Here is an 18,047-nt window from a genome sequence, read left to right as displayed (position 1 = left end):
CTGTGGCACTTGGTTGGGTGACCTTTACAATGATGTATTCTTCTCTCTCTCTTCCACTGATAAACATCTTGACCGATTGAAACTACTGAATATAGTTGCTTCTATTTAGCTATGGCTGCTAATCGAAATTTGGGTGGCTTTTGATTCGAGTGGTTTGATAGAAATAATTCAATTCGAACGATATGTGAATTCAAAGAGATCACTAGTTCTTGCTGTGTCCATCCAGTATTTGGTCATCGACAAGAGAGAGAGAAAAAAAGAATTTTCTCTTTTTCTTTTTTTAGGTTAAGAGATCCTGCTTTTATATTATGAAAATTTGTAGTCAAATTTTCTGTTTATTAAATTTTTATTCATAATACTTAATTCACAAAGTTTTAAATATGTATAGGAAAAAATTAGAGAGTTTTAGTATGAAACTAAATAAGTTCAGAAATGAAAAGATATCATAGTTATGAAAATTGACTATAATTCTTATATATATGGAGATTTTAAGATACTAATTTATCTACGAATTGGATCTCTACAAGAAGTCGGATTCTTACATAATTAGATAGTGTACATTGTTTGATGTCACAAAGGAAAACATTCTTGTGATGTTTTGCTTAAATATCATGCAATTAATATTTCAAAGCTGATATATTTTATACTTAAATATGGGTATGATGTTTTGATTTCATGCTGTAAAAACTTCCTTGTGATAGAAAAAGAAGTATTATTGAGAAGGAAGAACAAATTTACATTGGTTGAAAATAAAATATCTCCTCGAACCTTCAGTTAGAAGATTCAAAAAACAATTAAGGCATATACCATACAATGTCATTTGGCCCATAGTGTGGCAAAAAATTTAATTTGTTACCATAAATCTTGACTGGGCAAAATTAAAAATCTGCCGATCTCTTCCGACCCATAATGTCCATAATGTCCATAATTACTCCTCTCCGCAGGGATTTTGCTACCTCTGGAAGCCCCTCCTTGTGTATACATGAGCTCATGAAGCTCTCCACTGACGGTGGAGGGCGTAGGCTGAACAAAACAGGTCAGATAGTCTTGTCACAGTTTCTAGGCATGTCACATTACAAGAACAAATAGGAGTGGGTCTCCTCTCCTTATGACACATTATACAGATAATGGTGAAAAAGCGCGACTTGGCTTGCACTTGCAGCATGCCATTAGTATTGAATCTTTGAAGAATAGCAGTTCATGGAAACACCCTTACCTTTGAGGGTACCTGAGCCTTCCAAAATGACTTGGCAAAAAGGAGTCGGTAGCAATTAGGGTTATGGTTGATATGGTTAAAAAGGGACTTACCCTGTATCTAATCCTGAGAATGCCCGAGTCCAAATTTAGTATCAGGCTGTGGATTGAGTTTAATTGTCTCCAACAATTTAGCAATGTTAATAGGTCTCGAGTCTCCCTGTCAGTAGGGTGAAGAAGAAAGTGAAAAACCTAGGCTATATTGCCATTTGTTGGATTTTACAAAACAAGAAATTTGAGCATTATGTCTAGTGGATATATTATATAAACAAGGGAGGTGACTGGCCAAGGAATTTTTCCCAATCCAATTGTCCTCCCAAAACAATACTCTAGAGCCATCTCCCACTTCTAGAGGGGCAAAAGGTAGGTATAATGATTGAACTTGGGAGATAGCCTTCCTTCTATGCATAAAATGCTTGTTATTTGGAAGATGGTTATGGCTCAATGGAATGGTTATTCTTTCCTTTTAAATGAAAATTGGAAAGGCACAAGCTTTTTTCTGTGAAATTTGTTTCAAAGCCAATAATTATCTCCATGTAATCATCTTTATTTATGTAATTTCTTAGATGCCTAGATTCTAACATAAGCTGATAAGTACTTCCAAACCTTTGAGACCACACATGATCTGGTAAATCTATTTGTTCTTTTGAAGTTAATATATTTTGGATTTTTATTCTAGATAAACACGGATCATTTTATTGATCTGATTATCTGTGCTGTATTTTGTGTAGTTGGAAGGGAGCAAAAAAAAATATTTTGAAAGGATAATAGATGTGGTGTATTGGAAAAAAAGATAGATTTATCTAATGCTACAACTAAATTTTGTATTGTACATGAAACTTTACTGAAGACATTTGGACCTATTTGTTCAGAATATAATTGGTTCTTCAGCTACTTTTTGCAAGATGGTAGAGCAAACTTCTACTTCTTTTATGAGTTGATTTAGTTTGTAGTCACACTCGGAAAGACTTTTGTATTTTTAACTTAATACGAGTTAATTGATTCACATCTTAATGGTTTTCCACCTTTCGGTGGTGCTTACATAGTGGCTTTTATGTCCTTATTTTCCGTGGATTCTGTGTTCACTTCTTGGTTTGTTTGTGGAGAAGCACTACTGGTGCTGCATGCGAGGGCAATTTTTCTCACTGCAATTCATGGATAATGATGCCATGCAATGTTGTGCAGGAACGTGGCTATAAGATAGATCTTGGTTGATTACTCTATTCTGTGGAATCTGATTGGTTTTGTGGTTGTGGCTTGTAAATCCAAAATTTCAACTATTCATTGATATTATAGATGAGAATTTTCGTAGTGTTTTAGTTGATGTTTAAGCTGTAGGGAGGAATTGGCTTTTGAACTATGATAAGACCCATACATGAAGTAATTTCGACTTCTTTAATTAAATGCATTATTCTCATATTTCTATGTTCTGGCTGTTTGGACAAAACTATTTTGGCTGTGCAAGTGAGATGAAAATCATGTGGCAAAATTTTCTGCCAACTTATTTTAATTTTCAACTGTCCTTTTCACGGTGATAACTGCAAACAAATCTGTCCAAATATCACAATTTCATTTGTATGGATTTTTTTTATCCTTTTCTTTATAAGACCAAGCACATTTCCGATGTACCTGAGATGTTGTATGGATCACTGCCATGTCAGGTTGGGACCTGAAAATTTCTCGGATGCGTCGACTGCAAATGGCCTTGGATTACTTGAAATTCAATGAGATAAATGAGTAAGCTTCTATATACATCGTGCTCAATGTTCACATAATTATACCAAATAGTTGCTGAATATTTTCCTAGTCATGCTTTTATCTTTGCATGCAGTTTCAGGTTTATATTTTTCTTCCAAATTATAGTAAATACAAAAAGGAATTTTTTTATTGAGAATAAAAAAGTGATTTATATTCAAAGAGCACCAAGAGAGTACAACCCATATATAGAAATATTTACAACTCTAACAAATGCCAATAAGGTCTCTTGAATCCTTGCTAGAGTATGGTGGTTGAATCCTAATAACAAAATTAGGATCTGGAACAATGCTTTTTAAACCTATCAAAGTTAGGATTTATGGGAGATCGCAATGTGAAATATTTTCATGCTTTGGCGAGCTATAGAAGAAGATGCAATTACATTGAGGAGCTTTGGGTTGATGAAAAGAAAGTTGTGGGTAACAACTAGATGAGGGAGGCTGCTAAGGATTTTTTTTCTGGTTTGGATGAGGAGTGGGGGAGAAGGCCTAGACTGGATGACTTACAGTTCAAGAATCTGTGTGATGCAAGTAGGCAGCTCCTTGAGGTGGAATTTACTGAAATTGAGGTGCTGGACAGCTTAAATATGTGTAATGGGGATAAGGCACCAGGCCTGGATGGGTTTAATATGAAGTTTTTGCAGGACTTCTGGCATGTTATCAAGAGTGAAATGATGGATATATTTAGGGAGTTTCGTGAATCAAACAAATTTGTGAAATCTCTAAACACTGCTTTTCTTGTTTTGATTGCTAAGAAGAAAGGTGCCAAGGATATAAAAGACTTTAGACCCATTAGCCTGGTGGGATGCATGTACAAGCTCATTGCAAAAGTTTTGGCAAATAGACTGTTCAGGGTGCTTGGTGAGATCATAGGAGACTGTCAACATGCTTGGTGGGTGGAAGACAGATTTTGGATGCTGTCATGACTGCTAATGAGGTGGTGGATGATTTGATTTCGGGTAAAAAAGAGGAAATTTTATGCAAACTTGACATGGAGAAGGCATATGACCATGTTAGTTGGGATTTTGTTGAGTACATGCTGAAAAGAATGGGCTTTGGGCAGAAATGGTTGAAGTGGATACACACATGCATCGCTTCCACCTCCTTTGGAGTCCTTTTCAATGATCGACTGTCTAGCTTTTTCTCTGCTTCTCGTAGGTTGCGCCAAGGTGACCTACTCTCTTCTTTGTTATTTATCTTGGTCATTGAGGCACTGAGTGGTTTATTAGCTAGAGCTACTGACTTGCAGCTGTTGAGGGCTGTAAGCATGGGGAGGGGTGACAGTGCTGTCCAGGTTTCTCACTTCTTTTCCGCTGATGATACACTGATATTCTGCCTTCCGGAAGTTAGAAATCTCCTTCACTTGAGGTGTGTCCTGTTTTGTTTCCAAACTATCTCCAGACCCAACATTAACTTAAGCAAGTCTGAAATGGTGACAACTGGGGACACAGGATGGGATCTATCTTATTAATGTCATGGGTTGCGAAGCTGTCAAGTTGCCTATTAAATATTAGGGGATCCACTTGGGTGCAAAATATAAAGACACTAGCACTTGGGAACTGGTTGTTGATACTCTTGAGAGAAGACTTGCAAGTTGGAAGAGAAACTTCCTATCGAAAGGAGGTAGACTCACTCTTATTAAGAGTACACTAGCCAACCTCCCTATCTATTATCTTTATACGTTGACAATCCTGATTAAAGTGGCAAAGAGAATGCAAGCCATCCAGTGTCGCTTTTGGGTTGATGAGGAAAGGAAAAAGAAGATATTACTTAGTTAAGTGGGAAGAAGTCAAGAAACCAATTCGTCAAGGTGGCGTGGATATTAGGTCTCTTGTTGAGATGAATGTTGCCGTCCAAGGGAAGTGGCTATGGAGATATTTAAATGAGGTAGATGAGATGTGGAAGAAAATTATTGCGGCTAGGTAGGGGGAGTTTCCTAGCGGGGATATAGTTGGGAGAATTATTAGACCTCATGAGCTTGGCTTGTGGAGGAAGATATTGATGGACTGGCTGAGATTCAAAGTGTTTATACAGTGGAAACTTGGTAAAGGCGACAAAATAAGTTTCTGTGCGGATGAGTGGCTGGAGGTTGGATGTCTTATGAGGAGGTTTCTTAGAATTTACGCAGTAGCCCAGACTAGGAACATGGTGGTTGAAGAAGCATACAAGACTACCAATAACATTGTATTTTGGATGGTTAATGTGACAAGAATTTTGAATGACTGGGAAGCACACGAATATGAATCATTGCTGCAACTTTTAGTGGATCAAAAGGTTAATACCAGCAGCGATCAGATTCAGTGGAAGCTGAAACACAATGGGGATTTCTCGGTCAGGTTATATTACTCTCACATTTTACTTTCTGGGCAGAGTTGGAGTAGGGATTTTCCAACTTTTCAAATTTGGAAAACTAAGGTCTCCCCTAGAATTGCCTTCTTTGCGTGGGAGGCTTGTAGGGAGTGTATCCTGACAATCAACAAGCTAATGAAAAGGGGTGTTACAATTGTTAGTAGATGCTATTTATGCATGGGTGATGTGGAATCTTGCAACCAAATTCTTCTTTGGTGCCCTACTGCTTATAGTCTTTGGTGCATGATTTAAGGGCTGCTCGGTATTAATTGAGTCATGGCAGGTTTGGTTAAGGATGAGATTTAGGCTTGGGGTGGTTTCTGTAAAAAGAGGGATTTTGTAAAGATTATTATTTTCACTAGTTTTTGGGTCTTATGGAAAGAAAGAAATAGCAGAACTTTTGAGAGTAACGAGGTAAAGATTTAGAAATTGAAAGATAGGTGGTTACATTATTTTAGCTCCATTTTGTTAGGACATGACCTTGTTACGGTTAAGGATTTTGGGAATGTCATTAATATCCTAACACAATTGTAAATCTTTTGTATATGGGGTGTTAACCTCGTTGGTACCTTGTTAATACATTTTTCACACTTTTTATTTAAAAAAAAATTATTTTCTTGTTCTACCAACGTAGAGCTCCTCATATGTCCTGTTATTGTCAGCCAACAAGTCTTAAAAATCATCCATATTCCGATATTTTTTGGCCTGTATCTGATGACATTCTATTATTTGATTCTTCCAACAGTTTTTTTCTGTTATGCTTAAAGTTTAGATTTCATTTTTTTATATTACTTGGATGTGACCTATGTTTCGGTAATTGGTTTTCCTTTTTTTCTTGGTGGATGCATAGATCTTTGGATATGCTTGTTAACGTGGAGCTCGCAGAAGAAGGCATTTTGAGGTTGCTCTTTTCTGCAATCCATCTGTTGGTGCAAAAAAGAAGTAGTGATAATGAAGTTTCTGTGGCATCAAGGTAAGAGTTCTCAATGATTCTTACCTTCGTATGGCTGAGGATTCTACCTATTTCTATTTGTAATGATACCAGAAAGTTGGAAACTGTTCTTGTGATGACATCTGATAATATGCTGTGACCTTCTTCTCCTAATTTTGGTTTTGTTTTTTCATCAAGAGAAAGTTCATCAACTTTGATGCAAATTGACATCCTAGAATTCCAAACTTTTTTGTCACCTATGCATCAACAGTTCACAATGGTCTACAGGTTATGCTGGTTTTATACTGGTTCTGTATTTTATTATCACACTCCTTAAGTTGCAGAGGTGCGTAGGTGTTTGATGTTGAAGGTATCATGACATATGAACTGGACCATGATTTTGAGCCTTATTAGCAGGCTACTGCTGCTGTAATGAGGAAATCTAGTTAGTAGTGGTGATACCAATTTAAACTGAGTCCAATAAAGTTTTACTTTCCAAGTATAGCTTGAAGCTCGATTGTACTTTCTTTATGCTTGAGCATGGCTTATTTAAAGGAAATATAGAGTCTGACCTCCTTTTAAGAAAAGCTTAGCAAAAGATTGAGCCTGGATAAATTTGAATTCAAGCTCAAATAATGTCAAACTACATTAAATCGAGCTTGATAAGCTTAATAAGGAGCTCCTTCAACATTCTATTTACCTGATTTAGTTATTACTTTTACAAATCTATATAGTTATAAAAAATTATCTCTTAAATATGTTTTATGTTGTATATTTTAATATAATATTGAAATATATTTACTATATCAGGAAATAAATAAGCATGTTAATGAACTTCTGAACCAAATTCGTCGGGGTGGAGTCTTTGGCGTAGTTAAAACAACATTTCTTCAAGCTTGAAATTGATTTTGATTGAATTTGAATGAGCTTTTGCTGGGCCAGATATGAATCATCAAACTGTTTGGCGAGTTGCAACCCTTACTGGTTAGGCACTTCGTTCGTTGCCTGAATTCAAGAATATATTAGGGGTGTGTTTGGTTCTAGAAAATATGGTTGTGTTTTATTCTGGAAAATATTAGAATGTTAATTAGTATGAAGAATAATTTTTTTGAGATATAAGTAGTATGAAAAAGAATAATAATTAACAAACATAAGAATGAAGCTAGAGTAGTACTTTGAATAAAATAACAAGTCGTTGATTTACTGGCTTGAATAAGGTTGCTATATAATAGTTATTCCGTGGGATAAAATAAGATTGTAACGTAATTGTGATTGCATTACACAATTTGATTGCAACTAGGAATAGCTCGCTGTAATTTCATTTCTAGGCGGTATATGGGTTTGAAATAGAACTAGAATTAGGTAGAAGTAACTTGTTCTTTTTGTCCCTTTCGATAGAAAAAAGGTAATAATAGAGAAGGAAAAAGAAGTACAACAATGAAGGACTAGATATACTCACAAAAGAGAAAAGGAAAGAAGAAAAGAGATAAGAAAAGAAAGCAAACAAATCAAATGAAGAAAAGCAGACCAACCATAAGTGAAACGAAAAAGAACAATATTTAAAATGTTCATCGCCTTAGCCTACATAGACACCAAAAAAAGACATCCTATCCCAAAGATGCAAAAGAGGAGAAAATTGATCACTAAAAATTCTAGCATCTCCAACCAAATCACCCACAATCCGGCAAAAATGATCTCGTGCATTAAAGACTTAATCAACTTTGTCTTATAATTACCATGAGGAGCAGAAGAAATGAAAACCTCAACAGGAGGAGGGGAAACCCAAGAAACTCCAGAAATATCAAATAATCGTGTTCAAAGGATCTAGGCAGTATCGCAATGTAGAAATATCTGGCTGTGTGATTTAGCAACTTTATAACACATCTTACACTTCTGTGGATAAAGTACTATTTGATACTTAGGTATAATTAGTACCTTTAATTTGTGTATCTTACTTCGGTAGTTTTGAAGTTACTCGAAAGTTAGGATATTTAGGTAGATTTTTGATGAAAAAGAAGTAATATTAGGAATAAGAAAAGATATATATATATATATTTGAAATAAAAAGTATGAATATATTAACAAAGCATCAAGGGGTTACAACCCATGTACAAAAATAAGATATCTTCCTAGATCCTTCTCAAAGAAGAACTTTGAGACGAGATAAAATATTATTGGTACCTCTGGTTTATCTAGCTTATTTAAGTAGATTTTAGTTATCTGAAAGTTGGATTATGTAGATAGGGATTTTATGATAGAAAAAAAGTAATAATTGAAATAATAAATAATATATTACAAAGTTAGAGGATCAAATATCCTTCTAGAGCCTCCAAAACAAGAAAAAGTCAACGCTTAACCCACACTTCCCCCACGAATTCCTATCTGACAAAGAGATAGAAATATCAAAAAGTTTTCTGGGGGCTTTTGCCTATAAGGAGGCAAAAATTGTTGCCTCTCCCACAAAACTTGAATCGGGAAGGTTCATTATTCAAAAATCCTATGATTGTGTTCTAACCATTATGTCCATAAACTTGCATAGAGCATCTTGCCAAAGAGGGTTTTAAGTACTTTTCTCATCCCCTCTCCATAAAGTTTCGAGTTCATAAAGCACTCCAAAGAGGGAGGAACAATCTAAGTCATCTATACATATCGAACATCCTCGTCTAGAATTTCTAAGTGGTTATGCATCTCCCTTTTCTTGCTACACATAACACAAATGTATGGGGAAAGAACTCAGTTATGCATGCAAATTTGCAACAACTCTTTAGTGCTTAGCCTTTTTAAGTAGTGATCTATGCAAATATCTTCACCTTGAAGGGACTTTAGCTTTCCAAGACATTTTGCAAAAGGAGTGTGATAACAATTATGGTTTTGGTTATGTGATTAAAAAAAGATTTGCAAGTGTATAATCCCAAAGGGTTTAAAGTTCAAAGTTTGTTATCTAGCTTTAGGAATAATGGAAGGTTTCTAGCAAGCTTAATTGGGTTAGTATATTATCGGTTTCCGGTCATTAAGGTTTATAAAAACATAGAGGTTCTAGGCCACAGTATTATTTATGTGATATATAAAATTGGAAATAGGTATATTGTGAATTGAGGAAATATTATAGAGGTAGGGGATTGATTAGTTAATGTATTATCCTCCAATTATCCTCCTAGAATAGTGCTCTAGATCATCTCCCACTTGAAAATGGGTGGAGGGAGTATATAGGTGAAGCAAACTGGTGATTGCCTTCTGATTTTTGTGTGTTATGTAACTACTAGCTATTTAAGCCATCTATTTCGTTGGCTACCGTGAATATCTTTTAATCATCATTTGCCATAGCAACTTTTGGTTTTCTCTTTAATTATTTTGTTTAGTGGGAAGAAAATGTGAGTTTTAATGTGAGCAACTTTACCATTTTTGACAGAAAAAGAAACCAAATACCCTTAAGTTATTCTCTAATTTTGGGCAAAATGTTCTAGTCTTGATGCAAATTAAAGGTGCGACCTCTTATTGAGATCAAATATGTTGCTTTATAGAATGTTGACAACTTGACATCACGAATGAAGGACTTGCTAATAGCATTCTTTGCCTTCAAAGGTTTTAATGTGGCCATTTACTTTTTTCATTTATAGTTTGGCTGAGTCACTCATCCTTCTATTTGTTGGAGAGAAAAAAGAGATGTCATTAAGAGGCTTATAGGGGGTTTTGTCCATTGACTATCAAATAAGCTCATAAGATAAACTATCAAGAAGGTTCCCTAAATCCTTCATCATGAAGGATGAGATGTCCTATCAAAATATTCTTGGGGAATGGAACCAAGAATTTCTAATTCTATGGAAGGGGAACAAATTGTGATGCGGAACCCAATATCAACTGATATGATAAAAAATCGCACATATATTGATGCGAAATCTGGTATCAATAGCGCAATCCAAAGTCCTGCATATACATCAGAAATCAAAACTTAAAACTCTAAATAAACCCTCTCTACTTGACCCGCACATAATGGGAGAGTGAAAACTAAAGTGATAGGGAATAAGTGAATTAATTAGAACGTCACAAGGAAAATCTTGATAAATTAAAATTAATTCAAAAAAGAAATTGATGAAAGTACTACAAGTAACTTTGATAATTAAACACCAATTCCCCACTCAACAAGAAGATTGGAGAAAACCTCATTAGTTGAAATTAAAACTTTGTAACTTTATTATTCTCAAAACTTAAATTAAGACAACTGTAAATTAATGATCTATTTATAGTATAAGTCATGTGAACAATAAGAAAAACAATCTCCTCAATTAATTGTAAAATTACATAGAAAAATAAATGTAGAATAGAATAAGAAACTTGCATCAATTAGAAAGATTGCCTACTAAAATAGGATTATGATCTCTTTTTTAGATAGAGAAGATCTTAACTAATTATGAAGATGATTAAGGGAAGAATTAAGGAAGATTATGATCAATTTGGGAAAGGTTTAATTGCTCCCATAATCTCCCAAAATTCATGAGATTCAGTCTCCCATTAAGGAATAGGATTTGTTTTCTTCTTTCTCTTGATTTGCTGTGCGGTTGAAGAAGGAAATCCACCCCTTAGTTGATTGATCCTTTAAGAAGAAATTATTTTCCCTCTTCCTTGCTCTCATCAAACTGCCTCAAAAGCTTATATTTTGTTCTTTCCAAATGACTCAGAAATAGACATCAGAATAAGATTAAGAAGCTTCTTTATGGATTTATAAACTCTCAACCACCCAATGCCCAAACTCCATCCGCCATTCACCCATGGACAACCCAAGGCAGATTGAGAAGACTTAATGTAGAACCAAATTATCTTCTATCCTCTTAGCACCAAAGAACGAGATGGTTGGGGTTTTTTATACTCATGGAGATAGAAAGGGAAGTCTTGTGATACTTTTCCCCTTTTCTTTAGGTTTTCCATATTCAGGATTCTTCCCCATGTAGCTTCCCACATGAAAATAGCTAAATTGGGGGATGCTTTGCCCTTCCAAATTTATTTCTACAGAAATCTAAAGGCTGTAGCATTCTTGAGAGAGTCGATTAATATGATGAGATTTTACTGTGAACTTCCCATCTTTGTTAAGGGACTAGATAGGGCAATATTACTTGGAAAGATCCACCTAGCACTGAGACAAAAGGGCCACCAAATCCATGTACTTGGGCACCTCCAAATCATTTAGGTTCCTGGAGAGAGTGATGCTGCAAATGGTATTTTCGTTCAAATCTGTCTCTGCGACTCAACCTGTTATTTCCATTAAGGTCATGAATAAAAAATTTGAAACTAAATCATACAGAGGGTTGGCATAAGTTTTGATTAATTAATTTCCTATTTCAGTCAAGATGGTGGACATCATTGTCAAATTAGTTGTTTCTAAGTAATACTTTTAAATTTGAATTTCTTTAAAAAAAGTTTTAATTTTAAATTAGCAAAATCTTGTTCATAGTAATGTGAACACCTGCAAGTCTACCTTTCCTCATTTCATCCATAAATCCAGTTGCCACAATGAGACTTTTACTAATATTTTTTGGAATCCGAAAGTTCCCTTTTAAGGTTAAGGTTTTTGCTTGAACAACTGCTTTGGACAGCTCAAAGCTAATAATTTGTTGCATATTTGATTTGATTTAATTTTTTGCATATTTTTTTAAAAAAGAGAGAGCAAAATGCTAATGAGTTGTTGCAAATTCACAGACGTGGCAGTGCCTTTTCTTCTGATGTGTGTGTTGTGAGTCTTCAGGCGCCTGAGTCCCATTGTTGTCTCCTTGCATTTTGATGTAGCTTGAAGCCTTTGGTATAGCCTGTTTGATACTTTTGGTGTTATCAAGGTTGTTCCCCCCTCCTTTGAGCATTTCCTCTGTATGTTCCTTAAAGGAGGTGGGTGGAAGAAGAAAGCTAGTGTTCTCTGGAGTGGTGCACTTTTCACTGGGTTGTGGGTGTTATGGCTGGAGCCAAGTGCTTTGAGGATCATTTGTCTTTGCCCATATCTCTTTTTTGAATTTAATGGTTTCTTAGTTACTTTGTGGGCAAAAATCTCATGGTTTTGTTGGGGATTTCTTTTGACTACTTTGCAAAGGGACTGGGATGCATTGTTGTTTTGATGGTTATTAGTGTTCCTTTCTTCTTTCTTAGGAGGATTACTTGTTCTCCATTATTGTAATTGTTTCTCCTCTTCTAATATTTCCCTTTTCACAAAAAGAAATATTGTTCAAATCTTATGAAATTTTTTCTCCAGTTTTACTATTTTAGTTTGGTTTAGTTTTTTCTTAGGTATTATCTATTCATGCTTCTTTAAACTGTCTGTTGCAGGCTTCTTGCACTTGCAACCTGCTTTGCGACCAAAATGATTCGTAAGTATGGATTCGTTGAGCACAAAAGGGAAGCATACCTATTGGAGAGACTGCATGGGTCCCGAATGCTTTGTCTTCCATCTATTTTACCGGATAAAGCAGAAAATGAAATTGGAAACTCGAGAAGGATGCATGAGATGGCTCGCTTTTTGGAGATCATACGTAACCTGCAACGTCGAATTAGTGCAAAATTTAAGAAGTCAAGCCAGGTGCAGGATAATTTTGCTATTTCACATATTATTTTAATGTTTACGTTTTGCATCATGATACTGAAAAAGTGTTGTTTGAATTTTTTACAACTAAAATTTAAGCAATCCATTTCCTCTATGATGCAGGGTGATGGTGAAAGGGCATTAAGTTTGGTGGATCCTGGTTCATTGCAGGATGAGTCTCATTTTTCAATTGCTCCAGCAGATGCTCTATCATTAGAGACATTGAATAAGCAGGAAATTACTATCTCTGCATCTGCATCAGCCTTCAATGATACTGACAAATTTGCTTTGATGCCTAAGGATTACGTGAACACCAAAGCTTCTGGGGTTTCAGATGACTCAACTGACGTAGCAGATCTTGAGCCGAAGAAGGTTCTTCCATTGGAAAATCCAAAGGAGATGGTTGCTCGTTGGAAAATCGACAAGTTGGACCTAAAAAGTGTGGTGAAAGATGCTCTACTGTCTGGCCGTCTTCCTTTAGCTGTCCTTCAGCTACATCTTCATCGTTCAAGAGAAATCATTGCAGATGAAGAGCCTCATGATACTTTCACTGAAGTTCGTGTCATTGGGAGAGCTATTGCATATGACCTATTTTTGAAGGTATCATAAATATACATATGTAGTTGCTCAAAAATGAAGTTGCTTGTATTTGTGCACTAACCATACAATGACCAATAGGGTGAAATTGGATTGGCTGTAACAACATTGGAAAAGCTTGGAGAGGACATTGAAACGTGTCTCAAGGAGTTATTTTTTGGCACAGTTAGAAGATCTTTACGAGTACAAATCACAGAGGAGATGAGAAGGTATGGTTATTTAGGACCAAATGACTGCAAGATATTGGAGAGACTATCACTTATTGAGGTATGTATAATTTTGTTTCACTGTCTACATCATGCAATGTTAGAATCATAACCAGTGTAATTTTGAGCTTCATGGTTTCTGTGGATTGAAATTTCTCTCTTTCTTTCTCTCTATCTCTTCCTCTCTCTCTCTTGTCTGTATTCTTGGTGGTGGAGAAGAGGTTTTATCCTAGCAGTGTTTTCTGGAAAACTTTTGAAGGCCGTCAGAAACTCAAGCAAGTTGCATCAACTTTGAACTCTATTGAAGAAATAAATTTGCACCTGTTGGGTTCACATATGTTCAACAATCTAATAATCAAGTGTGGGGAAATTGATGGAGTTGTTTTAGGTTCATGGACGAGTACCAATGAAAATTCATCTGATCCAATGATTGAGGAAGACAATTCCCAGGCTGGTTACTGGGCTGCTGCTGCAGTCTGGTATGGTGCCTGGGATCAGAGAACTATTGATCGGGTAAGTCAATTTTTAAATAATTTATTTTCTTGTATCTTTTCATTTTAAGGGTTGAATAAGAGTTTATGAAAAATAGAATACTGTCAGAACATAGTTTAATTGCCCTTCTCTTTCCTCCAAATGAGTAGTTTTAATGAGATTTTGCACCAGGTGCCAGTTATATGATGATTTCAATATATTTCAGTTCAAATGCTGGGGCTAATTTGTGTCATAGCAGAAGGCTTGGTCCTCAAAAGCAAGAGAACCTTTCTTGTAGTGGTGTAAAATCAGGAATTTTTTGTTTAGCATGCAATTGGAATAATTATTTCTTAAACATTTATTGATGACAAAAAAAGTTCCCTTAGACCATTATGGCGCCCGATCTATGACCGGCCATTCTGGCCGACCGCCCCTATGAGTCTTATGAGTGTCCATGGCAGATGTTATCTAGTCATTGAAGACAAGTTTTTTGATCTGGTATGTGAAGGGAAATAAGCTGATTATCTGAGAATCTATGAGAATGGGCGAGGGTTCAGAAAGTTGATTGTCTTCAATAAAGAGGAGGTGCGGTGGTTTTTAGATGCTTTGATTGAGTTTTGGTGGAAAAGTAAAATCGAGAGTCTGGGCAAAACATCTGGCAAGGAAAACCTACAAGCTGTGGTTCTCTTATTGCACAAATCGAAAGGGGCAATACTTAGCTTTGATGTGTTGTGGCAAGCGAAATGTCAAAAGAACCTTTTTCCGGGGGGGTTTCCAAGGAAGGGGTTGGTGGAATCTGATAGTTGCAGCTTTCCCACTGTATACACTGAGGCAAAGGGATCAATCCATTGATCGTTGTACTGAAACCCACTGAGGCAAAGGGATCAACCCATTATATGTGTCCATTAAAGATGCGTCCATTAAAGGGATCAACCCACTAGGGAGCGAAAGTGTAAGTGTGCATCGTGCCCTTCTCCTCTTGCCGATCTTCCTTCTTCCTCATGCCACTCTTCCTTCTTCACGTTATGTTTATCCTTTTTGCCTGTCTCAAAGTTGGAGAGAGATCATGTGTTTTATCTAGGGAGGATCTTTGAATTGGCAGTAGTCCTTTAGCCAATCGATTTTTGCATCTTTACATCTCCTCTTGTCATAATGTCCTATCTAATTTCATTAACATGTTGAGGGGAATATCTTGGAATTTGCATTTTTTGGAAACCTTAGTGATTGGGAGGCAATTGACTTGTTGGCTTGATAAGTCTATTGGAGATGATACATGTGGCTTGCACTTGGGTATGCAGAAAGTTCCTTGCTTGAACCGAGAGGGTTTGTGATAAATGTAAATGTTCTAGTTTGTTTTTATTAACTAGTTCCTTGATGGCACCTTGTTTTAATGCTAATTCTGCACTTCTTTTTAGTGCAATCAGAAAAATGATATGTGGAAAAACAATTATCTTGCAGATCTTCTTAGGGAAATATTCCTTGTGCAGCGGCTATAGTCTTTGCTTGATTGGAATCCTGTTGGTATTTCTATATTTGAGTTTTAACATACTGTGGCACTTATCTACTATATTTTTGAAGCAGATTTATGTTTTGAATGAACTTGGTGTATTCTGCACAGAAATGGACAAAAGTAACTTCTGAGAATAATCCTTTCTGAAGAGCAATCCAGTTTTAAGTTCTCATGTTTGGCTTACCTTGTTTATTCTTAATTCATCTGTTTCATCTGGTTTCTGAAAGCTCGAGAAAACTTATGTATCTTTAATTAAGTGCATCTTTAACATAGTTTTCTTGTTTGTTATTCTTTATTTTTCTTCTTGTCCTGTAACATTATATAATTTGTCAGAAGATTTTGAATTTTATTCTACTGTAATTTCTTGTTATGCAGATAGTATTGGATCAACCTTTACTAATGGGTGTTCATGTGCCATGGGAATCACAAATGGAGTACTATATTTCTCATAATGACTGGGATGAAGTCTCTAAGCTTCTGGACCTTGTACCTGCATCTGTTTTATCTGATGGAATTCTGCAAATTGCTTTGGATGGTTTACAGCCTGCTTTAACTGTTGAATGCAATAGTGAATTTTCTGATTGTGGCAACTATATATGCTCAATTGAAGAACTCGACGTTGTATGCATGGATGTTCCAGATGTCAAAATCTTTAGACTGTCTAGCGATGTTATGTGCTCCACGTGGCTGAGGATGCTTATGGAGCAGGAACTTGCCAAGAAATTTATTTTTTTAAAAGAATACTGGGAGGGCACTGCTGAGATAGTAAATCTCCTGGCACGTGCAGGTTTCATTACTCAGGAATACAATGTTCCACTTGAAGAAGATCTAATTAAAGGTTCATCCGGGCTAAATTTCTTGGAAAGTGATGAAAGGTTTCATGTTAATACCATCCATGCTTTACATAAATTAGTTGTACAGCACTGTGCACAGTATAACTTGCCAAACCTTCTGGATCTCTATCTTGATCATCACAAGTTGGTCTTAGATAATGATTCGCTTTGCTCATTAGAGGATTCTGCAGTAAGTTTCCTTCTTTCCTGTGAATGTTTAGTCCCTTATTCGATCTTTTTTCCATACTTGCTTAAATTCTGGTGCCATTTATTGAATATGTTGACACTGATAGTGAGACTAGAGGAGAGGAAGATGCTTTTTGATATTCAGATGGTTCCTTACACATGTATATAACATTACCTATGGATAGAAGTTGCTATATTTGGTAATAAAAGACAAATATCAAGAAATTACAACTTAACAAAGAATTATACAAAAAGGAAAATAAATATTTTCTATTTTTATGGCTCTGGCGCTATATTCTAAGCCTAATGGTACATGATCAATATGCTCCCTGAAAATGGTGCTTAGATGTCTTGCTCAGCCATCTTGCGAACTAGTCCATGAAATTGTGTACTGCTAAGATATTTAATGAAGACATCATCTAGCTTGTCTCAAGAACTCACATGGTATATGTTTTACTACCCCCTGCTTATGTTTTCTGTGATGAATTATCCATCGATTTCGATGTATCTTGCTCCATCGATCTTGATGTATTTTACCTGTCATGCTAAACAGGAGTATCTGCTATACTTATTGTCGCCTTGTAGTCGCAGTCTAGTGTTAGACCTGTTTCATCTAATATCCTTTGTTCACATAGTAAACTCTGCAACCAGAGTAACTTACATACACCTTGTGCCATCGATTTGTATTCACTTTCTGCACTAGCCTTGGACACTACTAGCTGTTTTTTATTTCAAGTAACCAAGTTAGCTCCCACAAATGTTCAATAACTCAATGTAGATTTCCTGTCCTCATGAAATCGAAACCAATATCCATCGGTAAACTTTCTATATTGAGGTGATTATGCTGGGAAAAGAGTAAACCTTTTCCTCGAGCAGTTTGAAATATATGAGAATTCGATAAGCGACATTTAGGTGCAGTTATCGGGATTCATACATGTATGGGCTCATTGTACTTGGGACAGGCTTGTATCACAGCATTGCTCTGGTGATATCCAGAGGAAATCGTGGCATTAAAAGACCTAGCAAATCATGCTCTCGGTGACTGCTTATCTACAGAGAGTGCCTTCTTTAACCTTAAAAATTTTTCCTTACTCCCTTCAACATTAAATCTTTGGGGAACTCCATTATACTTTCCACTTAATCTCCTTGAAAAATTGCATTTTTAACATTAAGGTGCTAAAAGTCCCAGTCACAGACAACATTTATCTTTGCTACCGAAGCAAACATCTGTTCATAATCGAGTCTGTAATCTAGGGTTAATATCTTTGCAACCAAAGGAGATTTAAATCTTTCGATAGTCCCGTTAGATTTTTGTTTCACAATATATACTCACCTGCAGCCTATTAGTTTCTTTCCCAATAAAGGATGGACAAGTTCCCTGTCTTGGTCTTTATCAA

General features: G+C 35.8%; 1 protein-coding gene across 3 annotated transcripts in view; it reads left to right on the top strand.

Annotated features, from left to right (window-relative positions):
• LOC110812908 (spatacsin carboxy-terminus protein) overlaps window positions 1-18,047 on the top strand; it is an 85,104-nt gene that overhangs the window by 8,836 nt on the left and 58,221 nt on the right. For 2 of the 3 annotated variants that reach the window (XM_088222176.1, XM_088222175.1), the window contains exons 4-10: window positions 2,916-2,991; window positions 6,208-6,330; window positions 12,595-12,844; window positions 12,971-13,447; window positions 13,526-13,711; window positions 13,870-14,163; window positions 16,007-16,654. In XM_088222176.1, coding sequence (XP_088078302.1) covers window positions 2,916-2,991; window positions 6,208-6,330; window positions 12,595-12,844; window positions 12,971-13,447; window positions 13,526-13,711; window positions 13,870-14,163; window positions 16,007-16,654 — 2,054 coding nt within the window. The remainder of the gene's footprint in view (window positions 1-2,915; window positions 2,992-6,207; window positions 6,331-12,594; window positions 12,845-12,970; window positions 13,448-13,525; window positions 13,712-13,869; window positions 14,164-16,006; window positions 16,655-18,047) is intronic. The other variant, XM_088222177.1, reaches the window with a different exon arrangement.

Source organism: Carica papaya, chromosome 6 (assembly GCF_054855325.1).
Source record: "Carica papaya isolate Zhongbai chromosome 6, ASM5485532v1, whole genome shotgun sequence".
Taxonomy (NCBI): Eukaryota; Viridiplantae; Streptophyta; class Magnoliopsida; order Brassicales; family Caricaceae; genus Carica; species Carica papaya.
The sequence above is the reverse complement of the archived record's forward strand: the minus strand, read 5'-3'. Positions and strand labels throughout refer to the sequence as shown.